At 49.6% G+C, this 26,231-nt stretch overlaps 1 protein-coding gene across 2 annotated transcripts in view; it reads left to right on the forward strand.

The window, feature by feature from the left end:
- The window catches only part of LOC140403834 (lethal(3)malignant brain tumor-like protein 2), a 153,298-nt gene that overhangs the window by 36,533 nt on the left and 90,534 nt on the right, over nt 1-26,231 (forward strand). For both annotated transcript variants that reach the window (XM_072492008.1, XM_072492007.1), the window contains 5 exons: nt 233-321; nt 9,881-10,112; nt 13,401-13,480; nt 17,891-17,995; nt 25,360-25,507. In XM_072492008.1, coding sequence (XP_072348109.1) covers nt 233-321; nt 9,881-10,112; nt 13,401-13,480; nt 17,891-17,995; nt 25,360-25,507 — 654 coding nt within the window. The remainder of the gene's footprint in view (nt 1-232; nt 322-9,880; nt 10,113-13,400; nt 13,481-17,890; nt 17,996-25,359; nt 25,508-26,231) is intronic.

A 26,231-nucleotide genomic window follows, 5' to 3' on the forward strand; every position in this document is an offset into this window, starting at 1 on the left:
GTTGAGGCTGGGCAGAATCGGACGATGTTGAGGAGGTTAAAATAGATGATATTGGTTTGGACCTGTGATTCCAAGCCCATCTCTGGGTCAAATTTGTTCAATCTGCCGTTCTTCGTCACAGTCTGGTCGACACTGAGTAGAGACAGACGGCATAATATTGTGTTCAGGACTTAGCGGCAAAGTGTTTCATTGTGAAATGATTTTGTGTTAACGTGTGATGCTCTTTCTGCAGCTGTTCGAAACAGGACCACCGACTGGAGAAATTATCTGTTGAAGAAACTCATCGGATCTAAGACCCTACCAGTTGATTTTCATTACAAGGTAAGGGAACCTCCCCACGTCATAGCTCAAGAGGTTATTTTGCATCATAATGGAGTTCATAGAATCCCGAAGGTGTAGAAGGTGGCCACTTGGCCCATTGAGTCTGCACTGCTGCCCTGGAAGAGCGCCCCCTACCTCGGCTCACTCCCTGCCTGATTCCCGTAACCACACGCCCCTTTGGACACGAAGGGGCAATTTAGCGCGGCCAGTCCACCTAACCCGCACATGTTTGGACAGCGGAAGGAAACCGGAGACCCCGGGAGCAAACCTATGCAGACACGGGTAGAGCGTGCAAACTCCACCCAGACAGTCACCCGAGGCCAGATTTGAACCCGGGTCCCTGGCGCTGTGAGGCAGTAGTGCTAACCACTGTGCCACCGGGATTAATCCGAAGATATCCAAATGAAAATGTCTGAGCTCTACATTTTTTCAAAATGTGTTCTTTTAAAAAAATCTTTTTATTGGTATTTTCAAAAATTATCTACGTTGCTGTTGCTGTTCATTTACTGTACAATACTTCCCTTAGAATGTTTCTACATACAGTCTGCCGCCATCCGACTCGGCGTGCAATCCTAGAGCAGCACAGCACAGTACAGGCCCTTCAGCCCACAATGTTGTGCCGACCATTTATCCTAATCTAAGATCAACCTAACCTCCACCCCTTCAATTTACTGCTGTCCATGCGCCTGTCCAAGAGTCGCTTAAATGTCCCGAATGACTCTGACTCCACCACCTCTGCTGGCCGTGCATTCCACACACCCACCACTCTCTGTGTAAAGAACCGACCTCTGACATCTCCCCTATACCTTACGATACTAAAGTCGGTGGTGTTGTCGATAGTGTGGAAGGATGTAGCAGATTACAGAGGGATATAGATAAGCTGCAGAGCTGGGCCGAGAGGTGGCAAATGGAGTTTAATGTAGAGAAGTGTGAGGTGATTCACTTTGGAAGGAATAACAGGAATGCGGAATATTTGGCTAATGGTAAAGTTCTTGAAAGTGTGGATGAGCAGAGGGATCTAGGTGTCCATGTACATAGATCCCTGAAAGTTGCCACCCAGGTTGATAGGGTTGTGAAGAAGGCCTATGGAGTGTTGGCCTTTATTGGTAGAGGGATTGAGTTCCGGAGTCGGGAGGTCATGTTGCAGCTGTACAGAACTCTGGTCCGGCCGCATTTGGAGTATTGCGTACAGTTCTGGTCACCACATTATAGGAAGGACGTGGAGGCTTTGGAGCGGGTGCAGAGGAGATTTACCAGGATGTTGCCTGGTATGGAGGGAAAATCTTATGAGGAAAGGCTGATGGACTTGAGGTTGTTTTCGTTGGAGAGAAGAAGGTTAAGAGGAGACTTAATAGAGGCATACAAAATGATCAGGGGGTTGGATAGGGTGGACAGTGAGAGCCTTCTCCCGCGGATGGATATGGCTGGCACGAGGGGACATAACTTTAAACTGAGGGGTAATAGATATAGGACAGAGGTCAGAGGTAGGTTCTTTACGCAAAGAGTAGTGAGGCCGTGGAATGCCCTACCTGCTACAGTAGTGAACTCGCCAACATTGAGGGCATTTAAAAGTTTATTGGATAAACATATGGATGATAATGGCATAGTGTAGGTTGGATGGCTTTTGTTTCGGTGCAACATCGTGGGCCGAAGGGCCTGTACTGCGCTGTATTGTTCTATGTTCTATGTTCCTCCAATCACCTTAAAATTCTGTCCCCTCGTGACAGCCATTTCCACCCTGGGGAAAAGTCTCTGGCTATCCACTCTATCCATGCCTCTCGTCACCTTGTACACCTCTATCAAGTCACCTCTCTGCCTTCTTCGCTCCAGTGAGAAAAGCCCTAGCTCCCTCAACCCTTCTTCATAAGACACGCCCTCCAGTCCAGGCAGCATCCTGGTAAATCTCCTCTGTACCCTCTCCAAAGCATCCACATCCTTCCTATAATGAGGCGACGAGAACTGGACACAATATTCCAAGTGTGGTCGAACCAGGGTTTTATAAAGCTGCAGCAAAATTCTCCCCGCCTGCCTCTCCCCATGTCTCCCGAGTCAGTCTGGGGGGGGTGTTTCCCCCCCCCCCCCCCCCCCCTTTTTGTCCACAACCCAGCAGGTTTGGGACATGCCCAGGATTGTGGGCGTGGGTTGGCCGGCCCCCTCTGGCACCATTCACATCCTCCACCTCCGGGAAGAACCTGCTCATTCGGGTTCTGGTCAGGTGCGCTCTGCGCACCACTTTGAGCTGCATTGGGCTGAGCCTGGCGCAGGTGGAGGTGGAGTTAGCCCTGCTCAGTGCTTCGCTTTAGAGTCCTCACCTCACTTCAGTCCTCAGTTTGCCCTCCCATTTCCGTCTGGTCTCGTCCAGTGGTGTTCGGGCCCTGCCCAGTAGCTGTCCATATATTTTCCCACAGAGCCCCTCTTCTTTACTGTCTGTATTTATCAGATCCTCAAATAGTGCCGCCTCTGTCTCTTTGCAGGGGAAGTGCTTTATTTGCAGGTGTCTCATTTCCTGTCCAGTCGGCAATTCTCATTCCCCCGTGAGTCCGTCAGTTCGTTCAGTGTCGCTAGTCTGTGCCCTATGTGAAAGTCCCGAACTGTCAGTCTGCCCCCCTCCTGTCTCCATTTCTTAAAGGTGGTGTCTGGCATGGCTGGGGGGGAATCTGTGGTTGCTGAAAAATCATCATAATCATCCCGGCATCTTAGTCAGCCCGAAGTGTTGTCTTAATTGGGCCCTCGTATTCGGTGCAGCCACTACCATTGGGCTCGATGTATATTTCGTCGAGGGGGGTGGGAGTGCTACCGTAGCCAGGACCCGGTGGGTCATCCCCTTGCAGGAGGCCTCCTCCATCCGCACCCACTCTGAATTGGGTTTGTGTACCCATCCCCTCACTCTTTCTGCCATTGCTGCCCAGTGGTGGTACTGCAGATTTGGTACAGCCAGTCCACCTTTGATTTTCCTCCTTTGCAGCGTTGGAACATAGAACATTACAGCGCAGTACAGGCCCTTCGGCCCTCGATGTTGCGCCGACCTGTGAAACCACTCTAAAGCCCATCTACACTATTCCCTTATCGTCCATATGTCTATCCAATGACCATTTGAATGTCCTTAGTGTTGGCGAGTCCACTACTGTTGCAGGCAGGGCATTCCACGCCCTTGCTACTCTCTGAGTAAAGAACCTACCTCTGACATCTGTCTTATATCTATCTCCCCTCAATTTAAAGCTATGTCCCTTCATGCTAGACATCACCATCCGAGGAAAAAGGCTCTCACTGTCCACCCTATCCAATCCTCTGATCATCTTGTATGCCTCAATTAAGTCACCTCTTAACCTTCTTCTCTCTAACGAAAACAGCCTCAAGTCCCTCAGCCTTTCCTCATAAGATCTTCCCTCCATACCAGGCAACATTCTGGTAAATCTCCTCTGCACCCTTTCCAATGCTTCCACATCTTTCCTATAATGCAGCGATCAGAACTGCACGCAATACTCCAAATGCGGCCGCACCAGAGTTTTGTACAGCTGCAACATGACCTCATGGCTCCGAAACTCAATCCCTCTACCAATAAAAGCTAACACACCGTACGCCTTCTTGACAACCCTCTCAACCTGGGTGGCAACTTTCAGGGATCTATGTACATGGACACCAAGATCTCTCTGCTCATCCACACGACCAAGAATCTTACATTTAGCCCAGTACTCTGTATTCCTGTTACTCCTTCCAAAATGAATCACCTCACACTTTTCTGCATTAAACTCCATTTGCCACTTCTCAGCCCAGCTCTGCAGCTTATCTATGCCCCTCTGTAACCTGCAACATCGTTCTGCACTGACCCAATTCCACCGACTTTAGTGTCATCTGCAAATTTGCTCACCCATCCTTCTACGCCCTCCTCCAGATCATTTATAAAAATAACAAACAGCAGTGGCCCCAAAACAGATCCTTGTGGTACACCACTAGTAACTGGACTCCAGTCTGAACACTTCCAATCAACCACCACCCTCTGTCTTCTTACAGCTAGCCAATTTCTGATCCAAACCGCTAAATCACCCTCAATCCCATGCCTCCGTATTTTCTGCAATAGCCTACCGTGGGGAACCTTATCAAATGCTTTACTGAAATCCATATACATCACCTCAACTGCTTTACCCTCGTCCACCTGTTTGGTCACCTTTTCAAAGAACTCAATAAGGTTTGTGAGGCACGACCTACCCTTCACAAAACCGTGTTGACTATCCCTAATCAAATTATTCCTTTCCAGATGATTATGCATCCTATCTCTTATAAACCTTTCCAAGAGTTTGCCCACAACAGAATGAAGGCTCACTGGTCTATAGTTACCGGGGTTGTCTCTACTCCCCTTCTTGAACAAGGGGACATCATTTGCTATCCTCGTCTTCTGGCAGTATTCCTGGAGACAATTACGACATAAAGATCAAAGCCAAAGGCTCAGCAATCTCCTCCCTAGCTTCCCAGAGAATCCTAGGATAAATCCCATCCGGCCCAAGGGACTTATCTTGCTTTGGGAACCAACTTATCGTTGGTTTGTGAACTCTCAGATTCTTACCCTCACACACAAACGCCATGATTAAACATTTTGGAAGAAGGCCTTAGGGATGAAGATCGGTATGGATCTAAACAGGAAGAGGAACCTTGGCAGTACGTTCATCTTGATTTCTGCACTCTCCCTGCCAGGGAGAGTGGGAGTGAGCCCCTCCTTTGAAGGTCTCTTCTTACTTCCTCCACCAGGCTGGTCAGGTTCCACTTGTGGATCTGTGTCCAATCTCTGGCTGTCTGGATCCCCAGGTAACGGAACCTGTTCTGGGCCGTTTTAAACGGGAGCCCCTCCATCTCCGCCCCTCCCCCGTTTGGGCTCACTGGGAATGCCTCACCTTTGCCCAGGTTGAGTTTGTAACCCAAGAAGGTTCCAACCTCTTCAGTATTTGCAGTATTGCCTTCAGTCCTTCCTGTGGCTTTGAGACATAGAGGAGCAGGTCATCTGCATAGAGTGAGACTCTGTGCTCTCTGTCTCCTCTCCGGATTCCCTTCCAGCTTTTCGCGTCCCGCAGGGCTATCACCAGGGGTTCGATGGCTAGCGCAAACAAGAGTGGGGACAGCGGGCAGCACTGTCTTCCTCTCTGTGGCTGGCATTATTCAGAGCTGGTGGTGTTAGTTCGAACGCTCGCCTTGGGAGCGTTGTACAAGAGCCTCACCCAGGCGGTGAACCCCATTCCTAGCCCAAACCGTTCCAGTATCTCGAGGAGGCATTTCCATTCGACTCTGTCGAAGGCCTTTTCTGCGCCCAGGGAGACGATCACCTCTGGTGTTCTCTCGACAGAGGGGAGTCATTATTACGTTCAGCAGCCGCTTGGTGTTCGCTGTGAGCTGCCTACCCTTGACAAAGCCGGTTTGGTCCTCTGCGACCACCTCTGGTACGCAGCCTTTTGGCCAGGACCGTTGCGAGTATTTTCGCATCCACGTTCAGCAGTGAAATGGGTCTGTATGATCCACATTCTGACGGGTCTTTCTCTTTTTTGGGTACCAGTGAGGTTGTGGCCTGCGCTAGCGTAGGAGGCAAAGTCCGTGAACATGTCCCTTAGGTGTGGGGCCAGGGCTGGTGCAAATGTTTTATAGAAGTCCGCCAGGAACCTGTTAGGTCCCGACGCTTTCCCCGCCTGCATGGAGCTGATGCTGTCCATGATTTCTCCCAGATCTATTGGTGCTTCCAGCTCCCCCACAACTGGTAGTTCCAGTCCGTCGAGGAACTGTTTCATCCCCGTGTCCCAGTCAGGGAGTTCGGAGGTGTACAGTCCTCGGTAGTCGGCCTCGAATGCTTGGTTGACCTCTTTTGGTTTTGCTACCAGTCTGCCTCTGCTATCCTTTACCTGCGCTACTTCCCTCGTGGCTGCCTGCTTTCTCAGCTGGTGAGCCAGTAGGTGGCCAGCCTTTTCCCCATGTTCGTAGAAGGTCCCCCGTGTCTGCCGGAGTTGGTGCACTGCTTTCCTGGTGGATAGCAGGTTAAAGTCCATTTGCAGCTTTTTCCTCTCCGCCAGCAGCTCTACGGTCGGGGCCTCGAGTATTTTCTGTTGACCTCCAAGATGGAGTCGACCAGCTGCTACCTGGCTGCCCTCTCTTCCCTATCTCTGCTTGCCTTGTAGGCTATGATCTCTCCTCTAATCACGGCCTTCAGTGCCTCCCAGAACATGGAGGGTGAGACCTCCCCGTTTTGGTCGTTAGTCACGTAGTCGCCTATGGCCCGCGATGCTTTCTGGCAGACGGCCTTGTTGGGCAGGAGGTCTGTGCCCAGCCTCCATGTGGGGCGCTGGGCCCGGCCCGTCTCCAGCCTCACGTCCATGTAGTGTGGAGGGTGGTCGGAGATGACAATCGCGGAGTATTCCGCTCCTGTGATCCCTGGAAGCACCGATTTTCCCACCGCAAAGAAGTTGACGCGGGTTTACACGCTCTGCACCTGCGAGAAGAACGAGAACCCCTTTTCTCCCAGGTGCAGGAACGTTCACGCGTCAACCACCTCCATCAGCTCCATGAATATTCCCAACTCCCTAGCCATGCCTGTCTTTCTCCCCGTTCTGGGGTTTGATCGGTCGGTCAGTGGGTCCTGTACACGGTTAAAGTCGCCCCCCCCCCCCCCATGATCAGTCGGTGTGTGTCAATGTCGGGGATTTCCGCCATGGTCTTTTTTTAATGAATTCTGTGTCGTCCCAGTTGGGAGCGTACACCTTTACCAGCAGGACCGGTGCCCCTTCCAGGACTCCGCTGACCATGACGTACCGTCCCCCTGGGTCAGTAACCGTCCTGGTCTCTGTAAATCCCGTCCTCTTGCTAATCAATATGGCTACTCCCCTAGCCCTCGTCCCGTAGCACAAGTGGGACGTCCCTCCCACCCAGCCCTTCCTGCTCCCTGGTGGACGCGCCCATGCACTCGGGGGTTTGCCTTGTTAGGAGGTCGTCCAAAATGGCCACGGTCGCCGCTCTCCCCCCGAAGTTGGGCCCCTGCGCTCCGGGGCTTCCCTTTGCCCAGGGAGCACCCAACATCATCGCCACGTGGATGTGCCCCTGCACTCCGGGGTCCCCCTTTGCCCAGGGACTGTCCTGAGTGGCTGCTTGCGCGCCATCTTGATTCCTCGCCCTGCTCCATGCCACCCTCCATGTCTGTCCTGCTGCCAAACCTTTCCTATCGTTTTGTCCCCTTTCTGTTCTGCGCAACCCCCCCTCCCATCCCTGTTCCCCCACAGTCTTCCCATGATAGCCCTCCTCGTTAGTACAATGCCCCCCCCCCCTCCCCCCAACCCCCGTGCTGATCTAGCGCTGTCACCGTTCTGCCTACCTGTCTCCATCCCCTACCTCGCTTTCCCTATCCTCGCTCCCTTCTCTCTCTTTCCCAGCTTCGAACCGGAAACGAGGCAGCACAGTCCCGCGCATGGTCCACATTACAGTCCTTGTTCTCGGTTCGTCCTCCACTTTCATTCCTTTTTCCCCCACCCTGCTCCCTTCACCGTTGACGTGTCTGTTCTCCCTCCACGTTGTTCGTTTTTATGAACTCGTCGGCCTCTGCTGGGGGGGGGGGGCTGCGTAGTAATGTTCCTTCCCCTGGTCCCCCAGAGTCTGGCCGGGAACAGCATGCCGAATCGCACCCCTTTTATTGTAGAGCGCCAATTTCGCTCTATTAAATTCAGCCCTCTTTTTTGCCCCAATGTCCTGGTGGACCCTGATTCTGTGCCCTTCCCACGAGCACAAATCCATCCGTTGGGCCCACATCCAGATCTTTTCCCGGTCCTGGAATTGGTGTAGTTTTGTGATTATCGCTCTCGGCTGCTCCCTAGTTTTGGGTTTAGGCCGGAGCGACCTGTGCGCGCTGTTGAGTTCTGGGGGGTTTGGGAAGCCGTCCCTCCTGTCTAGGCTGCCCAGCATGTGGGCGATGTAGCCCGTTGGGACCCTCAATCCCCTCTGGCAGACCCACGATGCGGACATTTCGCCGTCGTGACCTGTTCGCCTGGTCCTCGAGCCTCCCCACCGACCTCTTCACCCCAGCCTCCAGAACCTCGATCCCGTCGCTCTGGTCCGTTGACGCTTTCTCCAGGGTCGTCCTCTCCTGGGATCTCCACCTTCCATCCCAGGCCGTCTATCGTGCGCTGAAGGGTGGCTATCGCTTCCGTCACCACCTGCTTCACCACCACCTGGAACCCCTTCATAGCGGTCAGTTCCTTTTTTAAAACGTTCCTCTATCCGTCCCCCTGTGTGGGAGGGATGTTGTTGTCCGCTCCTGCTCCGCCGTTCGGGTCAGCGATCTTCCCCTCTCCTGGTTCGCCTGGGCCTCTGCCTCGCCTCGTGGGACCGCCGGTCCGTCCGCCCGTTGCCCCTGCCCCTTTACTCCATTCCTGCCTTCTCGTCGTCCCTTTGAACTGCTGTTTGCCGGCATCGTCTGTCCCCCCTCGTTGTTGTTCGTGCCTTTTACGTTTAGGGCAGTTTTAGGTCACTTTTTGCGCCAAAAACTCAAAAAGAATTTGCTGTATTGGGTCCAATTGGGAGGAGAGCCACCTGATGTGCCAAACACCTCGCCGCGCCCGGAAGTCCAAAGATGAATTCTGTTGTTGGGATGTGGGCATTCGCTGGCTGGGCCAGTATTTGGTCCCCAACCCTAATTGCCCTTGAACTGAGCGGCTTGTGGGGGATCCAGCGATGGTAATGCCATTGAATGTCAAGGCCAGATGGTTAGATTCTTTTTTGTCGGAGATGGCCGCTGCCTGGCACTTGTATCAGCCCAATCCTGGATATTGTCCAGGTCTTGCTGCATTTGGACACGGACTGCTTCAGTGTCTGAGGAGTCGCGAATGGTGCTGAACATTGTGCAGTCGCCCGCAAACATCCCCACTTCTGACCTGATGTAACGGGGGGAAGATTATTGATGAAGTACCTGGAGGTGGTTGGGCCTAGGACACGATCCTGAGGAACTCCTGCAGTGATGTCCTGGAGCTGAGATGACTGACCTCCAACCGCCACAACCATTTAGGGAAGTGTTCCTGTCAAATGAGTATTGCTGCTTCATAATACCAGGGACACAGGTTCAATTCCCACCTCGGGTGACTGTGTGAAGTTTGCGTGTGTGCGCGGGCTTCCTCCGGGTGCTCCGGTTTCCTCCCACATTCCAAAGACGTGCAGGTTAGGTGGATAAATTACCCCTTGATGTCCCAGCAGTTGGGCGGGGCTACAGGGTTGCGGGGGAAATGGGACGAGGTTGGGTGCTGATCAGAAGATTGGTGCAGACTCGATGGGCCGAATGGCCTCCTTCCGCACTGTAGAGATTCTAGAACAAATTGCGACTTGGGTGTGGGATCCCGGAGTTGAATGGCCTCCCAACATTCATTGTTCAAACACGTATATTAATGAGGGTCCTGGACCAAAATGTGTCGGAAAAATTGTGGAATCTGCAATCTTTTCCAAAAGGTTGGTAGGTGAGGAAGAAGCTATTGTTTTCTCTCCCTTGTTGAGTTTATGTTTGAGAATAAGTATTTCCTCTTTTATTTTTAATTTTGTTTTTCCCGGCCAGATGGTGGAGAGCATGAAATACTCATTCCGACCAGGGATGCGGGTGGAGGTTGTTGATAAGGCGCAGATTTCACGTACGAGGACCGCAGTCGTGGACACGGTGATCGGGGGCCGCCTCCGGCTACTGTATGAAGATTGTGAGGAAGACGATGATTTCTGGTGCCACATGTGGAGTCCCCTCATTCACTCAGTGGGCTGGGCCAAACGTGTGGGTCACAAAGTGAAACGCACAGGTGAGCAATTGGGCATGTTTCTCCCCCCCCCCCCCCCCCTCAAGAACTGCCTTCAAGATAGAAAGTTACAAGGTGTTCAATTTGAAGTCTTCAAGGCGATTAGAGGATTTAATCAGATGAATAGTTGATTGATCGATTTGATTGATTTATTGTCACATGTACAGTGAAAAGTATTTTTCTGCGGCCAACGGTACACAGTAGACATGTCATGTGAGAGTACCTTTAAGAAATGTGTGTTTATAAATGGGTGTGTATATAAATATCTGTAGTGAGAGTACCTTTAAGAAATGGGTGTTTATAAATGGGTGTGTATATAAATATCTGTAGTGAGAGTACCTTTAAGAAATGGGCGTTTATTACTGCAGTGATGTCAGAGAGTGGATGGAGCTGGGCTGTCTGTCAGCTTTTTACTTTCGTTGTAGGCTGTTTGCTGCAGGGTGTGTTTTAGTTTCGTTTTCAGAGCTGGATAGCTGCAGTCACAGCCAGAAGGTGTATTAGAGTCTCTCTCTGTAATCTAAAGACTGTAAATCGGTCATTTGGTAATTTAAAACTAATAACTGCTCTCAGTAGTGACTTTAACCTGATGTGCTTCTGTTAAAGGTTTTAGAAAAAGGTTTTATGGATGTTAAAAAGGAAAGCTTAAAGGATTACTTAGTGTTGTATTCTTTGGGGGTTGTATTTGAATTGATGGTTGCTAAGATATTCACTATGTTTTAAAAAGGTTAACTTGAGTTCATAGAATAAACATTGTTTTGCTTTAAAAAATACTTTTCCATTTCTGCTGTACCACACCTGTAGAGTGGGCCGTGTGCTCCCCATACCACAATCTATTAAAAGTCGTGGGTCAGGTGAACTCCATGATACACTTTGGGGTTCATTAAACCCTGGCCCATAACAGACACAATCGACAAAGTACATCGAGAAATTGGTTGCAGTGCGGAACAAGGAACTTAAGAATGAGTTGGGCGGTTCAGGAGTGATGTCAGGACCTATGTCTTCACTGGAAGGGTAACAGAAATCTGAAACTTACTCCCCTGTTGGACTGAGGGATGCTTGAAAATGATTAGACCAGAGTTTATTTTTAAAAAAAATTTAGAGTACCCAATTCTCTTTTTTTTTTCCATTTAAGGGGCAATTTAGCGCGGCCAATCCACCTAACCTGCACATCTTTGGGTTGTGAGGGTGAAACCCACGCTGACACGGGGAGAATGTGCAAACTCCACACGGACAGTGACCCAGGGCCGGGATCGAACGTGGGTAGGCCAGAGTTATTTGGGAAATGGAACACAGGCAGGCACATGGAGTTGAGATGCAAAGCAGCCATTGTATAACTGAACGGTGGTGCAAGCTGCAGCAGCTGAATGGCCCCCTGCTCCTACATTTCCATTTGTTCTATTAAAACAAGCATGATCCTGTCCGGTGACCAGGAATAATTAACATCTTAAAACTCTAGAATATGCTGCTAAACCTTTGGGGTTTTAAGGTGTGAAAACCTCCCGCATTCCTCGCCCAAAATTCCTTCATGGGATGTGGGCATCGCTGGCTGGGGCAACATTTATTACATAGAACATACAGTGCAGAAGGAGGCCATTCAGCCCATCGAGTCTGCACCGACCCCCTTAAGTTCTCACTTCCACCCTATTCCCGTAACTCAATAGCCCTTCCTAACATTTTGCACACTAAGGGCAGTTTAGCATGGCCAATCCACCTAACCTGCACATCTTTGGGCTGTGGGAGGAAACCGGAGCACCCGGAGGAAACCCACTCAGACACGGGGAGAACGTGCAGACTCCGCACAGAGAGTGGCCCAGTGGGGAATCGAACCTGGGACCCTGGCGCTGTGAAGCCACAGTGCTATCCACTTGTGCCATCGTGCTGCCCCTTTGAGGGCATTTGACAGAAAAAAAACAGACAGATAGGTGGCTGGAGTGAGTGCCCTTAAGAAGTGACTCTTTCCTGACCCAGCTCATAACCCCTTCAGGGTTGTCCACATTTGGTCAACAGACAAAACAATAATAATAAACTTTATTTAAAAAAAATTTAGAGTACTCAATTCATTTCTTCCAATTAAGGGGCAATTTAGCGTGGCCAATCCACTTACCCTGCACATTTTTGGGTTGTGGGGGCGAAACCCACGCAAACACGGGGAGAATGTGCAAACTCCACACGGACAGAGACCCAGGGCCAGGATCGACCCTGGATTTCGGTGCCGTGAGGCAGCAGGGCTAACCCATTGCGCCACCGTGCTGCCCTATAATAATCTTTATTAGTGTCACAAGTAGGCTTACATTAACACTGCAATGAAGTTAGTGAAAATCCCCTAGTCGCCACATTCCGGCGCCTATTCAGATACACGGGGAGAATTCAGAATGTCTAATTCACCTAACAGCACGTCTTTCGGGACTTCTGGGACGAAACCGGAGCACCCGGAGGAAATCCACGCAGACACGGGGAGAACGTGCAGACTCCGCACAGGTAGTGACCCAAGACCGGAATCGAACCCGGGATACTGGAGCTGTGAAACAACAGTGCTAACCCATTAGCCAGATCATTTGCCCAATGGTGTGTCCAGAACCAGGGGTCACAGTCTGAGGATTCAGGGTGAACCATATCGGACAGAGATAAGGAAACATTTCTTCACCCAACGTGTGGTGAGCCTGTGGAATTCCCACAGGAAGTAGTTGATGCTGAAACTTTGAATATATTCAAGAGGCGGCTGGATATAGCACTCGGGGAGAATGGGATCAAAGGCTATGGGGAGAAAGCAGGATTAGGCTATTGAGTTGGATGATCAGCCATTTAATAATTTTTTTTTAAGAGTACCCAATTATTTATTTATTTTTCCAATTAAGGGGCAATTTAGCGTGGCCAATCCACCTACCCTGCACATCTTTGTGTTGTGGGGGTGAAACCCACGCAGACACGGGGAGATTGTGCAAACTCCACACGGACAGTGACCCAGGGCCGGGATTCGAACCCGGGTCCTCAGCGCCGCAGTCCCAGTGCTAACCACTGCACCACAAACCGCCCCTGGATGATCAGCGATGATTGCGATTAATGGCGGAGCAGGCTCGAAGGGCCAGAGCCTCCTGCTCTTATCTATGTAAAGTCTTGTGAAGTAAAATTTGAATCCAAGTTGTAAAGAGAATAATATTTGTTTTAATTTAACCATTTGCATTGTGAACTTGTCCACGGAGAGGAGGGGAGAAGTGGATGGTGTCTGCGGGACTGAGATCGAATCCTGCACTGACTTCAAACTAAAATTTTATCCTCTCTTACCCTGACAAGGAACGACCAGGGCAGACTTAAGCTCGCATCCAACATTTAGGAAAATCTACTGTGATGCTGTACCACATCTCTTCAAAAAGGTAAGGGACAAATCCTTCATTCTGAATATGTAGGTAGTAGGATTGGCATTGAATACCATCCCTTTTAAAAAAATGTTAAAAAATTATTTTGTTGAAACGCGAGTTTCGCTGGCATAGCCATCCCCAATCTCGAACTGAGTGGCTTGCGAGGACGGTTAAGAATTAACCACATGGGGGCAGCGCAGTGGTTAGCACTGCTGCCTCACGGCGCCGAGGTCCCAGGTTCGATCCCGGCCCTGGGTCACTGTCTGTGTGGAGTTTGCACGTTCTCCTCCGTGTTTGCGTGGGATCCACCCCCACAACCCAAAGATGTGCAGGGTAGGTGGATTGGCCGCGCTAAATTGCCCCTTAATTGGAAAAATGAATTGGGTAATCAAAATTTATAAAACAAAAATTAACCACATTGCTGTGAGTCGGGAGTCACGTGTAGGCCAGACCGGGTAAGGACGGCAGATTTCCTTCCCTAAAGGACATTAGTGATACCATTACCTACTTACGACAATCAGGTTTTTACGACAATCAATGACAGTTTCACAGCCAAAGTTACTGAGACTAGCTTTCAATTCCAGATTTATTAATTGAACTTAAATTTCACGTCCCCAGAGTATTAACTTCAGCCTCTGGATAACTGATCCAATAATATTCCCACTGGGCCACAATTCCCGTACCAGCCTCCCCGAACAGGCGCCGGAATGTGGCGACTAGGGGCTTTTCACAGTAACTTCATTTGAAGCCTACTTGTGACAATAAGCGATTTTCATTTCATTTTTCATCTCCTAGGACAGCCTGAATTGAGATCGGCTAATAAATCAAAGTCTAATTTGGGTTCCTGGTTTGGAAGCACCGCCCCCAGAATGAATGTAACCTCTAAACGATTCTGGTGGTACCGTTCGAGGAACATGGATCTTTTCATGTTCGTATTTTTACAATAAAATCCTCTTTTTTTTTTTTTGTTCTGGATTCCTTCATGAAACCTCCGTTTATTAAAGTGCTAAGAGTATTGGGCGAATGATGATGCTGCTCCGTTGCAAGTCCTTACTGCCGCTGGCCAACAACGGGGAATTTGTTGCTGCGCTAAATCTCCAGCGGGACGGGGGGATCCCGCTGCTGTGACTGGAGGGAGAATCCCGCCCGATATCTGAATCGAGGTCGTTGTCTCGGTCGACCTGAGCTCGAAGGCGGTTCTGATGTTTTTGAGTCTCTTGCCAAATGCATTCACAGCAGGCCGCCCTCGCGAGCCGGCTGACAATACGGTGCAATGATCGGTAGAGTTGTTACTGCTGAGCCCAAGGCTGACTCATCAGTTGGGAGCCTTTGGATGCAGTGTGGAGGTCGGCTTGGTGAAGGGATTTGGTGGCCAGGCGCTGGAAACACCGGGCAGGCCAGTCAGCATCTGTGGATAGGGTCAGAGAAACATAGAAAATTAATGCAAGAGTGGGCCATACGGCCCCGCGAACCTGCACCACCATTCAATCTGATCATGGCCGATCAGGCAAATTCAGTGTCCCTCTCCCGCTTTCTCTCCATACCCCTTGATCACTTTGGCCGCAAGGGCCACGTCCAACTCCCTCTTGAATATATCCAACGAACAGCACGGTAGCACAGTGGTTAGCACAACTGCTTCACAGCGCCAGGGTCCCGGGTTCAATTACTGGCTTGGGTCACTGTCTGTGCGGAGTCTGCATGTTCTCCCCGTGTGTGCGTGGGTTTCCTCCGGGTGCTCCGGTTTCCTCCCACAGTCCAAAGATGTGCAGGTTAGGTGGATTGGCCATGCTAAATTGCCCTTAGTGTCCAAAATTGCCCTTAGTGTTGGGTGGGGTAACTGGGTTATGGGGCTAGGGGGGAGGTGTGACCTTGGGTAGGGTGCTCTTTCCAAGAGCCGGTGCAGACTCGATGGGCTGAATGGCCTCCTGTACTGTGAATTCTATGATTTTATGGCCCTAACGGCTTTCTGTGGGAGAGAATTCCACAAGTTCACAACTCTCTGACAGAAGTTCTTCCCCATCTCAGTCCTGAATGGCTGACCCCTTATTCTTGGGCTGTGATCCCTCGTTCTGGACATCCCCAACATCGGGAACATTCTTCCCCCATCCAGCCTGTCCAGTCCCATCAGGATTTTATATGTTTCGCTGAGATCCCCTCTCATTCTAATAAACTCCAGTGAGTACAAGCCCAGTCGATCCAGTCTTTCTTCATATGTCAGTCCTGCCATCCCGGGATTAGTCTGGTGAACCTTCGCTGGACGCGCTCAAACGCAAGGTTGTCCTTCCTCAAACTAGGAGACCAAAACTGCCACAATACTCTAGGTTTGGCCTCACCAAGTCCCTGTATAACTGCAGCAAGGCATCCCTACTCCTATACTCAAATCCTCTCGCTATGAAGGCCAGCATGCCATTAGCTTTCCTCACTGCCTGCTGAACCTGCCAACCTTCAGGGACTGTTCCACCATGATACCCAGGTCTTCCTGTATTTTGCCACCAAAGTGGACAACCTCACATTTACCCACATTGTATTGTTATGGGCCAGGGTGTAGAGAACCTGACCCACAACATTTACTAGATTGTGCTATGGGGAGCACACGGCCCACTCTACAGGTGTGGTAGAGCAGAAATGTATTTTTTAAAGCAAAACAATGTTTATTCTATGAACTCTTGATCAATTAGGCCAGTGGGCCGACGAATGGCAGATGCAGTTTAATTTAGATAAATGTGAGGTGATGCATTTTGGCAGATCGAATCAGGCCAGGACCTACTCAGTTAATGGTATGGCGTTGGGGAGAGTTATAGAACAAAGAGATCTAGGAGTACAGGTTCATAGCTCCTTGAAGGTGGAGTCGCAGGTGGACAGGGTGGTGAAGAAGGCATTCGGCATGCTTGGTTTCATTGGTCAGAACATTGAATATAGGAGTTGGGACGTCTTGTTGAAGTTGTACAAGACATTGGTACGGCCACACTTGGAATACTGTGTGCAGTTCTGGTCACCCTATTATAGAAAGGATATTATTAAACTGGAAAGAGTGCAGAAAAGATTTACTAGGATGTTGCCGGGACTTGATGGTTTGAGTTATAAGGAGAGGCTGGATAGACTGGGACTTTTTTCCCTGGAGCGTAGGAGGCTTAGGGGTGATCTTATAGAGGTCTATAAAATAATGAGGGGCATAGAAAAGGTAGATAGTCAACATCTTTTCCCAAAGGTAGGGGAGTCTAAAACTAGAGGGCATAGGTTTAAGGTGAGAGGGGAGAGATTCAGAAGGGCCCAGAGGGGCAATTTCTTCACTCAGAGGGTAGTGAGTGTCTGGAATGGGCTGCCAGAGGTAGTAGTAGAGGCGGGTACAATTGTGTCTTTCAAAAAGCATTTAGATGGTTACATGGGTAAGATGGGTATAGAGGGTTATGGGCCAAGTGCGGGCAACTGGGACTAGCTTAATGGTAAAAACTGGGCGGCATGGACTGGTTGGGCCGAAGGGCCTGTTTCCATGCTGTAAACTTCTATGATTCTATGATTCTATAACTCAGTTAACCTTTTTAAAACATACAGTGAACATCTTAGCAACCATCAATTCAAATACAACCCTCAAAGAATACAACACTAAGTAATCCTTAAACTTTCCTTTTAACATCCATAAGACAAAAACCCTTTTTACAGAAGCACACCAGGTTTAAATTCTCTACTGAGAGCAGTTATCACTCTGAATTCACCAAATGATCTGGAGATAGTCTTTAGATTGCAGAGAGATCAAAATTATACCTTTGGCTGGCTGCAGCTCCAACACTAAAACAAAACTAACAAACACAGACACACCCAAGCTTTTCCTCAAAGCGAAACTAAAAAGCAGAGCCAGAGCTCAGCTCCACCCACACTCTGACATCACTGCAGCCACTTGAGCAGGCAAACATTTCTTAAAGTGACATTTACTACAGCTATTTTTTTATAAACACCCTTTTCTTAAAGGTACTCTCACATGACAGTATTGCATTTGCCAAGTATTTGCCCACTCGGCCAGCCTGCCAAAGTCACCCTGCAGCCTCTTTGCATCCTCACAGCGCACACTGCCACCCAGCTTGGCATCATCTGCAAATTTGGGAGATATTGCATGCAATTCCTTTGTCCAAATCATTGATGTATATTGTGAATTGGGGTCCCAGCACTGAACCCTGTGATACCCCACGAGTCACTGCCTGCCACTCTGAAAAGGTCCCGTTCATTCCCACTCTCTGCTTCCTGTCTGCCAACCAGTTCAAACATGAGTAGGGAGCGGGGGGGGTGCTATTGTTAGACGGTCTGAAACATCTGCTCCCCTCTGACATTGACAGATGTGCTGAGTGTTTCAAACAAATCCATTTCACCCATTCCTAACTTTTTTGTTGCAAGAAATTAATGTTTGCCAAACTTAACCTTCTTGATCACTAGGTCCGGGCAGTTTACACTAACGATGATTGGTTTGAGGAGGGGATGAAACTGGAGGCCATCGATCCACTGAATTTATCCACCATTTGTGTTGCCAGTGTCCAAAAGGTGAGGAGTATTTTTGTTTTTGGTTATTTGACTCTGGCGCTCTGAAAAATCGCTTGAGCCCGTGTGGGTGTACGCTGCGGCCCTGGGTGTACGCTGCGGCCCTGGGTGTACGCTGCGGCCCTGGGTGTACGCTGCGGCCCTGGGTGTACGCTGCGGCCCTGGGTGTACGCTGCGGCCCTGGGTGTACGCTGCGGCCCTGGGTGTACGCTGCGGCCCTGGGTGTACGCTGCGGCCCTGGGTGTACGCTGCGGCCCTGGGTGTACGCTGCGGCCCTGGGTGTACGCTGCGGCCCTGGGTGTACGCTGCGGCCCTGGGTGTACGCTGCGGCCCTGGGTGTACGCTGCGGCCCTGGGTGTACGCTGCGGCCCTGGGTGTGTGCCCTAAGCCCGTGCATGTACGCTGCGCCCATGTGCATGTACCCTAAACCCCTGGGTGTACGCTGCGGCCCTGGGTGTACGCTGCGGCCCTGGGTGTACGCTGCGCCCATGTGCATGTACCCTAAACCCCTGCGTGTACGCTGCGGCCCTGTGAGCTTGTTGCTCTCTTTGGTCGGCTCTTAATTTGGCTCTGTTTAATCACGTTTGCTCAAGCGTCGCCAGGTATCTTTCGACACCGCCACAAGGTTCAGAACCGAATACTCATCAATGACTCGATACACCAGTTAGTAAGTTCAAAAGCAATGCTCATTTATTTACACACAGTCAAATCTACTCATGCATAAACTCTACAAACTAAACTACCACTATTACTAAAGCCTATACTTAGCTTCGGGCGCCCACTCAGTCAGAGGAACAATGCCCGTTGCTCGGTTCTGAGGCTGCTGGGTTGAGCTGTTTACAGGGTAGCAACTAGGAGCGTCTATCTCGTAGCGTGCGTTGACTTGGAACTTACTTGGTCTGGTGGAGCTGCTAGGCTGATCTCTCTCTTCGGTGAGAGCCAAAAGAGGAAGATTCTCCCTTGGGTGATACCTATTATACTGCAAAGGGCTTCGCGCTCTTTTGGGTGGGCCTTGAACTTGGCCTCAACTAATTGGGTCTTTCCCAATCATCGGTATCGATTTTCCTCCAATAGAGGGGTGGTTCCCTGATCGCTGGGCGTGTCCTGGTGACTGTCAGTCTGCTTTGTCTTAGCTTCTTCTGGCGCCGGGGAGTCTGCTTTAACATTGTGTATCTAAATGTTTTGTCCCCGGAGATGGCTCATTAGTACGTAGATTGCTTGGGAGTTTCTGTCCTGTCTGAGTGTTTAAGGTTCTAATCAACAGACAGAGCTTGCACCTGCTTGTTTCTTAGCATTGTCCAATTTTCCCTGCATTCTTTGCGAGTGTCCATTTTGTAATCGGGACGTGGCCATCCCAGATGGATACAGACCCTCCTTGTGATCCTCATGGCCATCCCAGGTGGCGACACTCTGTTCACCGGTTGAGCCTGATCCAGATTGAACCACCTTCCTTCCTCGTTTGAGGCGAATACTTACTGGAAAGCAATGGCAAGGAGATTACAGAGGAATAAAATCTGAAACTCAATTGCGTCTCTCCCGATGGCTTTGTGGTTAACTTCACTCCCGAGTGTGATGCTGAGGTGTACAGAGTGTTAATAGTTTATAAAATCTAGGAGCAGAATTGGGCCATTCAGCCCATCGAGTCTGCTCAGCCGTTCGATCATGGCTGACCTCATCCTGGCCTTAACTCCACCGTTCTGCCCATTCTCTATAACCCTTTAACCTATTACCATTATATTCCTTGCCTTTTCCTCCAAGATAGCCAGCTATGTAGCATTGACAAAGAATATAAAAATAAGAAGTTTGAATCAAAACAAATTTATTTTACGCCACTAACTTTGATTAGGTTTGCACACTTTACTGAGTAACAGATACTAAACTAATAATGCTGAATCTGTAGTATAGTAATTAATATTCTATCTAACTAATAAACTACACTATGACTTGACCTCGTGCTATGTTTCTACAATCAATTCTCACTCTGTTCTCTTCAGCTTCTCCCAGAATTCCTAGAGATGCTGTCTTATATACAATAATAAAATTTGCTTATTGTCACAAGTGGGTTTCAATGAAGTTACTGTGAAAAGCCCCTAGTCGCCACATTCCGGCGCCTGTTCGGGGAGGCCGGTACAGGAATTGAACCCGCGCTGCTGGCCTTGTTCTGCATTACAAGCCAGCTGCTTAGCCCAAAGAACAGTACAGCACAAGAACAGGCCCTTCGGCCCTCCAACCCTACACCGACCATGCTACCCATCTAAACTAAAATCTTCTACACTTCCTGGGTCTGTATCCCTCTATTCCCATCCTATTCATGTATTTGTCAAGATGCCCCTTAAACGTCACTAACGTCCCTGCTTCCACCACCACCTCCGGCAGCGAGTTCCAGGCACCACTACCCTCTGTGTAAAAGAAACTTGCCTCGCACATCTCTAAACCTTGCCCCTCGCAAGCCTTGCCACTCTGTCTATGCCCCTCATAGTTTTGTAGACCTCTATCAGGTCGCCCCTCAACCTCCGTCGTTCCAGTGAGAACAAACCGAGTTTATTCAACTGCTCCTCATAGCTAATGCCCTCCATACCAGGCAACATTCTGGTAAATCTCTTCTGCACCCTCTCTAAAGCCTCCACGTCCTTCTGGTAGTGTGGTGACCAGAATTGAACACTATACTCCAAGTGTGGCCTAACTAAGGTTCTATACAGCTGCAACATGACTTGCCAATTTTTATACTCCATGCTCTGGCCAATGAAGACAAGCATGCCCTATGCCTTCTTGACTACCTTCTCCACCTGTGTTGCCCCTTTCAGTGACCTGTGGACCTGTACACCAAGATCTCTCTGACTGTCATACTCTTGAGGGTTCTACCATTCACTGTATATTCTCTACCTGTATTAGACCTTCCAAAATGCATCACCTCACATTTGTCCGAATTAAACTCCATCTGCCATCTCGCCGCCCAAGTCTCCAAACAATCTAAATCCTGCTGTATCCTCTGACAATCCTCATCGCTATCCGCAATTCCACCAACCTTTGTGTCGTCTGCAAACTTACTAATCAGACCAGTTACATTTTCTTCCAAATCATTTATATATACGACAAACAGCAAAGGTCCCAGCACTGATCCCTGCGGAAAAACACCACTAGTCACAGCCCTCCAATCAGAAAAGCACCCTTCCATTGCTACTCTCTGCCTTCTTTGACCTAGCCAGTTCTGTATCCACCTTGCCAGCTCACCCCTGATCCCGTGTGACTTCACCTTTTGTACTAGTCTACCATGAGGGACCTTGTCAAAGGCCTTACTGAAGTCCATATAGACAACATCCACTGCCCTACCTGCATCAATCATCTTTGTGACCTCCTCGAAAAACTCTATCAAGTTAGTGAGACACGACCTCCCCTTCACAAAACCATGCTGCCTCTCACTAATACGTCCATTTGCTTCCAAATGGGAGTACATCCTGTCTCGAAGAATTCTCTCCAGTAATTTCCTTACCACTGAAGTAAGGCTCACCGGCCTGTAGTTCCCTGGATTATCCTTGCTACACTTCTTAAACAAAGGAACAACATTGGCTATTCTCCAGTCCTCCGGGACATCACCTGAAGACAATGAGGATCCAAAGATTTCTGTCAAGGCCTCAGCAATTTCCCCTCTTGACTCCTCCAATATTCACTATGCTAAACCAGCCCCAATGAATTAGTGACGCCACCTAGTGTTTGATTTACACATAGTTTCAGATGTTAACCCTTTTACTACACTGGAAGTGCACATATCATTACAATTACCAAATAAAAATCTGTCTAAATCCGGTGGGCAGCACGGTGGCGCAGTGGTTAGCCCTGTTGCCTCACGGCACCGAGGTCCCAGGTTCGATCCCAGCTCTGGGCCACTGTCCATGTGGAGTTTGCACAAACTCCCAGTGTTTGCGTGGGTTTTGCCCCCACAACCCAAAGATGTGCAGGGTAGGTGGATTGGCCACGCTAAATTGCCCCTTAATGGGAAAAAATGAATTGGTACACTAAATTAAAAATAAAAATCTGTCTAATTCCTTGAATTTACTCGCTGTCTCAGCATCCACCGCACTCTGGGGGAGGGAATTCCACAGATTCACAGCCCATTGGGAAAAGTAGTTTCTCCTCAAATCTGTTTTAAATTTGCTACCTCTTATCCTGAGGCTATGACCTCTCGTTCGAGGATGTCTGACAAGAGGAAGCATCCTTAATGCTTTAGTTTGTAAAATGTTACTCACTGGCGACAGGTTAGGGAATTATTTTTAAATTGTTTAAAAGCTGGTTTACACAGGGGTCCGGGCTGGGGGTGAGGGGAGTTTGTGAGCCAGTGCTCTATGGCTTTGTGAATAAATCTGTGTTGAGGAAACGAGTGGCTCAAAATTTGCCCTTTGCCCAATGTCGGAAAAGTGAATTCAGCACAGATTACTCCGAGTTTGATCCTCAATCCGCACTGAGGCAGCAGTTCTCTGCGATCGCAGAACAGACGACACCATTGGGTTCCGCCCTCCTGGGTTTGGGAGGGGTCAAAGCTGGTGAATTTTGTCTGATAATTGGGGTACTTCTACTCCATCAGAGGCGCTACACAAATGCAGGGTTTAAAAAAAAAACTCCTTCATGGGATGTGGTCGGCACTGGCAAGATCAGCATTCGCTGCCCATGCTTAACTGTCCTTGGATTGAGTGGCTTGCTCGACCATTGCTGAGTGCTGTTAAGAGTCAAATAAGAGTCCGTGGTGTTGGGGGAAAGGTACTGGCATGGATAGAGGATTGGCTGACTGGCAGAAGGCAGAGAGTGGGGGTAAAGGGGTCTTTTTCAGGATGGCAGCCGGTGACTAGTGGTGTGCCTCAGGGGTCTGTGCTGGGACCACAACTTTTCACAGTATACGTTAATGATCTGGAAGAAGGTACTGAAGGCACTGTTGCTAAGTTTGCAGATGATACAAAGATCTGTCGGGGGACAGGTAGTATTGAGGAAGCAGGCGGGCTGCAGAAGAGCTTGGATCGGCTCGGAGAGTGGGCAAAGAATTGTCAGATGGAACACCATGTGGAAAAGTGTAGGCCGGGGTTCTCCTCCCCGCCTCATTTCTGCCGCGATCGACCGGCGGGGTTCTCTGTTTCGCCAGCCGGTCAATGGGGTTTCCCATTGTGGGGCAGCCCCACGCCGTCGGGAAACCCTCGGGCACCAGCATAACGGAGACTCCCGCCGGCGGAGAATCCCGGTAGGAGACTTTGGTAGGAGGAATGGAGGCATTGACTATTTTCTAAATGGGGAGATGCTTTGGAAATCAGAAGCACAAAGGGACTTCAAGATTCTCTGCAGGTTCAGCCAGCAGTTAGGAAGGCAAATGCGATGTTAGCATTCATGTCGAGAGGGCTAGAATACAAGACCAGGGATGTACTTCTGAGGGTGTATAAGGCTCTGGTCAGACCCCATTTGGAGATTGTGAGCAGATCTGGGCCCCGTATCTAAGGAAGGATGTGCTGGGGCCTTGGAAAGGGTCCAGAGGAGGTTCACAAGAATGATCCCTGGAATGAAGAACTTGTCATATGAGGAACGGTTGAGGTCTCTGGGTCTGTATTCGATGGAGTTTAGAAGGATGACCGGGGGGGGTCTTATTGAAACTTACAGGATACTGCGAGGCCTGGATAGAGTGGACGTGGCGAAGATGTTTCCACTTGTAGGAAAAACTACAACCAGAGGGCACAGCCTCAGACTGAAGGTATGATCCTTTAAAACAGAGATGAGGAGGAATTTCTTCAGCCAGAGGGTGGTGAATCTGTGGAACTCTTTGCCGCAGAAGGCTGTGGAGGCCAAATCACTGAGTGTCTTTAAGACAGAGATAGATAGGTTCTTGATTAATAAGGGGATCAGGGGTTATGGGGAGAAGGCAGGAGAATGGGGATGAGAAACATATCAGCCATGATTGAATGGCAGAGCAGACTCAATGGGCAGAATGGCCTAATTCTGCTCCTACGTTATGATCTAACCACGTTGCTGTGGGTCTGGAGACATAGGGGGAAAGAATGGCAGATTTCCGTTCCTGGCGGGGCACGTTTTAACTACAACTGATGATGGTTGTCCCGGAGACACTTTATATTTCATATTTATTAATTGAATTAAATTCTACCAGTTGCAGTGGTGGGGTTTGAACCCGTGACTCTGGGTGACCAGCCACCATGAACCTCCGCAGTCCCCGACGTATAGGTACACCCACTGCTGTTAGGGAGGGAGTTCCAGGGTTTTGACCCAGTGACAGTGAATATACAGTGACAGTGACGGCTGATATATTTCCAAGTCAGGGTGGTGAGTGACTTGGAGGGGATCCTCCAGGTGGTGGGGTTCCTGGGTATCTGCTGCGTTTGTCCTTCTAGATGGTAAATATCGTGGGTTTGGAAGGTGCTGTCTGAGGAACCTTGGTGAGTTACTGCAGTGCATCTTGTCGATGGTACACACGGCTGCCACTGTGCGTCGGTGGTGGAGGGGGTGAATGTTTATGGATGGGGTGCCAGTCAAGCGGGGCTGCTTTGTCCTGGATGGTGTCGAGCATCTTGAGTGTTGTTGGAGTTGCGCTCATCCAGGTAAGTGGGGAGTATTCCACCACACTCCTGACTTGTGCCTTGTAGATGGTGGACAGGCTTTGGGGAGTCAGGAGGTGAGTCACTCTCGGTAGGATTCCAGCCTCTGACCTGCCCTGGTAGCCACAGTATTAATATAACTAGTCCAGTTCAGCTTCTGATCAATGGTAACCCCCAGGATGGTGATAAATTGACATTATCTCTCCTCGTTCCTCCTACTAAAGTAAATTGTTTCTCTGTATTAAACCCCGGCAGTATCTCTGCCCATGTCCCCTGATGTCTATTACTGTCCTCTGCACTGTTTACTATATTCCTGAGTTTTGTATCATCTGCAAAATGTGGAATTATGTGTACCCAAATGCAGGTCATTAACATAAATCTTTAAATAATGATCTCACCGCCTACCCCTGGGGAACAGCCACTGTTACACTTTCCCTCCAGTCTGAATGCAAGAATTACATTTTGTTGTCCATTTTACATCTCAGGGCTATGCACAGATGACACTAGTTTTATTCACAGTGCTTTAGAATGTCTGCTCCATGCTTCAGCTTGGAATTCCAGCTCTTTCTGTTGTTTATTTTTCCATCGAATCCCTGCAGTGCAGAAGGGGGCCATTCGGCCCATTGTTGCTGCACCGACCTTCCGAAAGAGCACCCTAACCAGGCCCACTTCCCCGCCTTATCCCCGTAACGCCACACACTGATCATGTCATCTGAGACGGACATCAAGTGTTGCGCAAGAAGCAGCAGGGGTGACGGATTGTTTTTGTCCCCTGTGGAAGGACAGGTGTTGTTGGATGGATACCTGATGATTGGCATCGATGGATGTGAAGCAGCCGACGGCACTGATTGGTTCTGTTACCACGCTTCCTCCTGCTGCATCTTTCCTGTGGGATTCTGTCAGAAGAACGACATCGAACTGACACCTCCTCGAGGTAAGTCACCAGCAGAACTGAAACTGCTTTGATTTAAGATGTAACCAAGGACAAGCCCACAACAAACCCTGGGTACCAACCCTGGAAACAGCTCCCAAGAGGGACGGGTGAGTTGACTGAATTTGGTTGGCTTTTATTTTGTTTATATTTTCCCGCCTTTTCTTCCTCTTCCACCAACACTCTCGCCTCTCCTGGAAGGATGTTGGCCGGGGCACAATACCATTGATGCCAGTCCTCCTCTGCTGTCTCACTCGAGTTGATCTGAACATTGCGTCAAGGTGTGCACGTGCAAGGGTATGGGCCGAGTACTGGAAATTGGGATTCAAAATCTTGATTGGTAGTTTTTGACTGGCGCAGACGCGATGGGCCGAAGGGACTTTACTGTGCTGTAGACTTCCATGACTCCTCGCTTGATTGGCACCCTATCCACAAACATTCAAACCCTCCACCACCGACGCACAGTGACAGCCGTGTGTACCATCTACAAGATGCACTGCAGTAACTCACCAAGGTTCCTTAGACAGAACCTTCCAAACCTACAACCATCTAGAAGGATACCCGGGAACCCCACCACCTGGAGGTTCCCCTCCAAGTCACTCACCACCCTGACTTGGAAATATATCGGCCGTCACTGTCACTGGGTCAAAACACACATTGGATTTGGTACTGGATAATGAACCGGGCCAAGTGTTAGATTTGTTTGTGGGAGAGCACTTTGGAGATA

Source organism: Scyliorhinus torazame, chromosome 29 (genome assembly GCF_047496885.1).
Source record: "Scyliorhinus torazame isolate Kashiwa2021f chromosome 29, sScyTor2.1, whole genome shotgun sequence".
NCBI classification, from domain to species: Eukaryota; Metazoa; Chordata; class Chondrichthyes; order Carcharhiniformes; family Scyliorhinidae; genus Scyliorhinus; species Scyliorhinus torazame.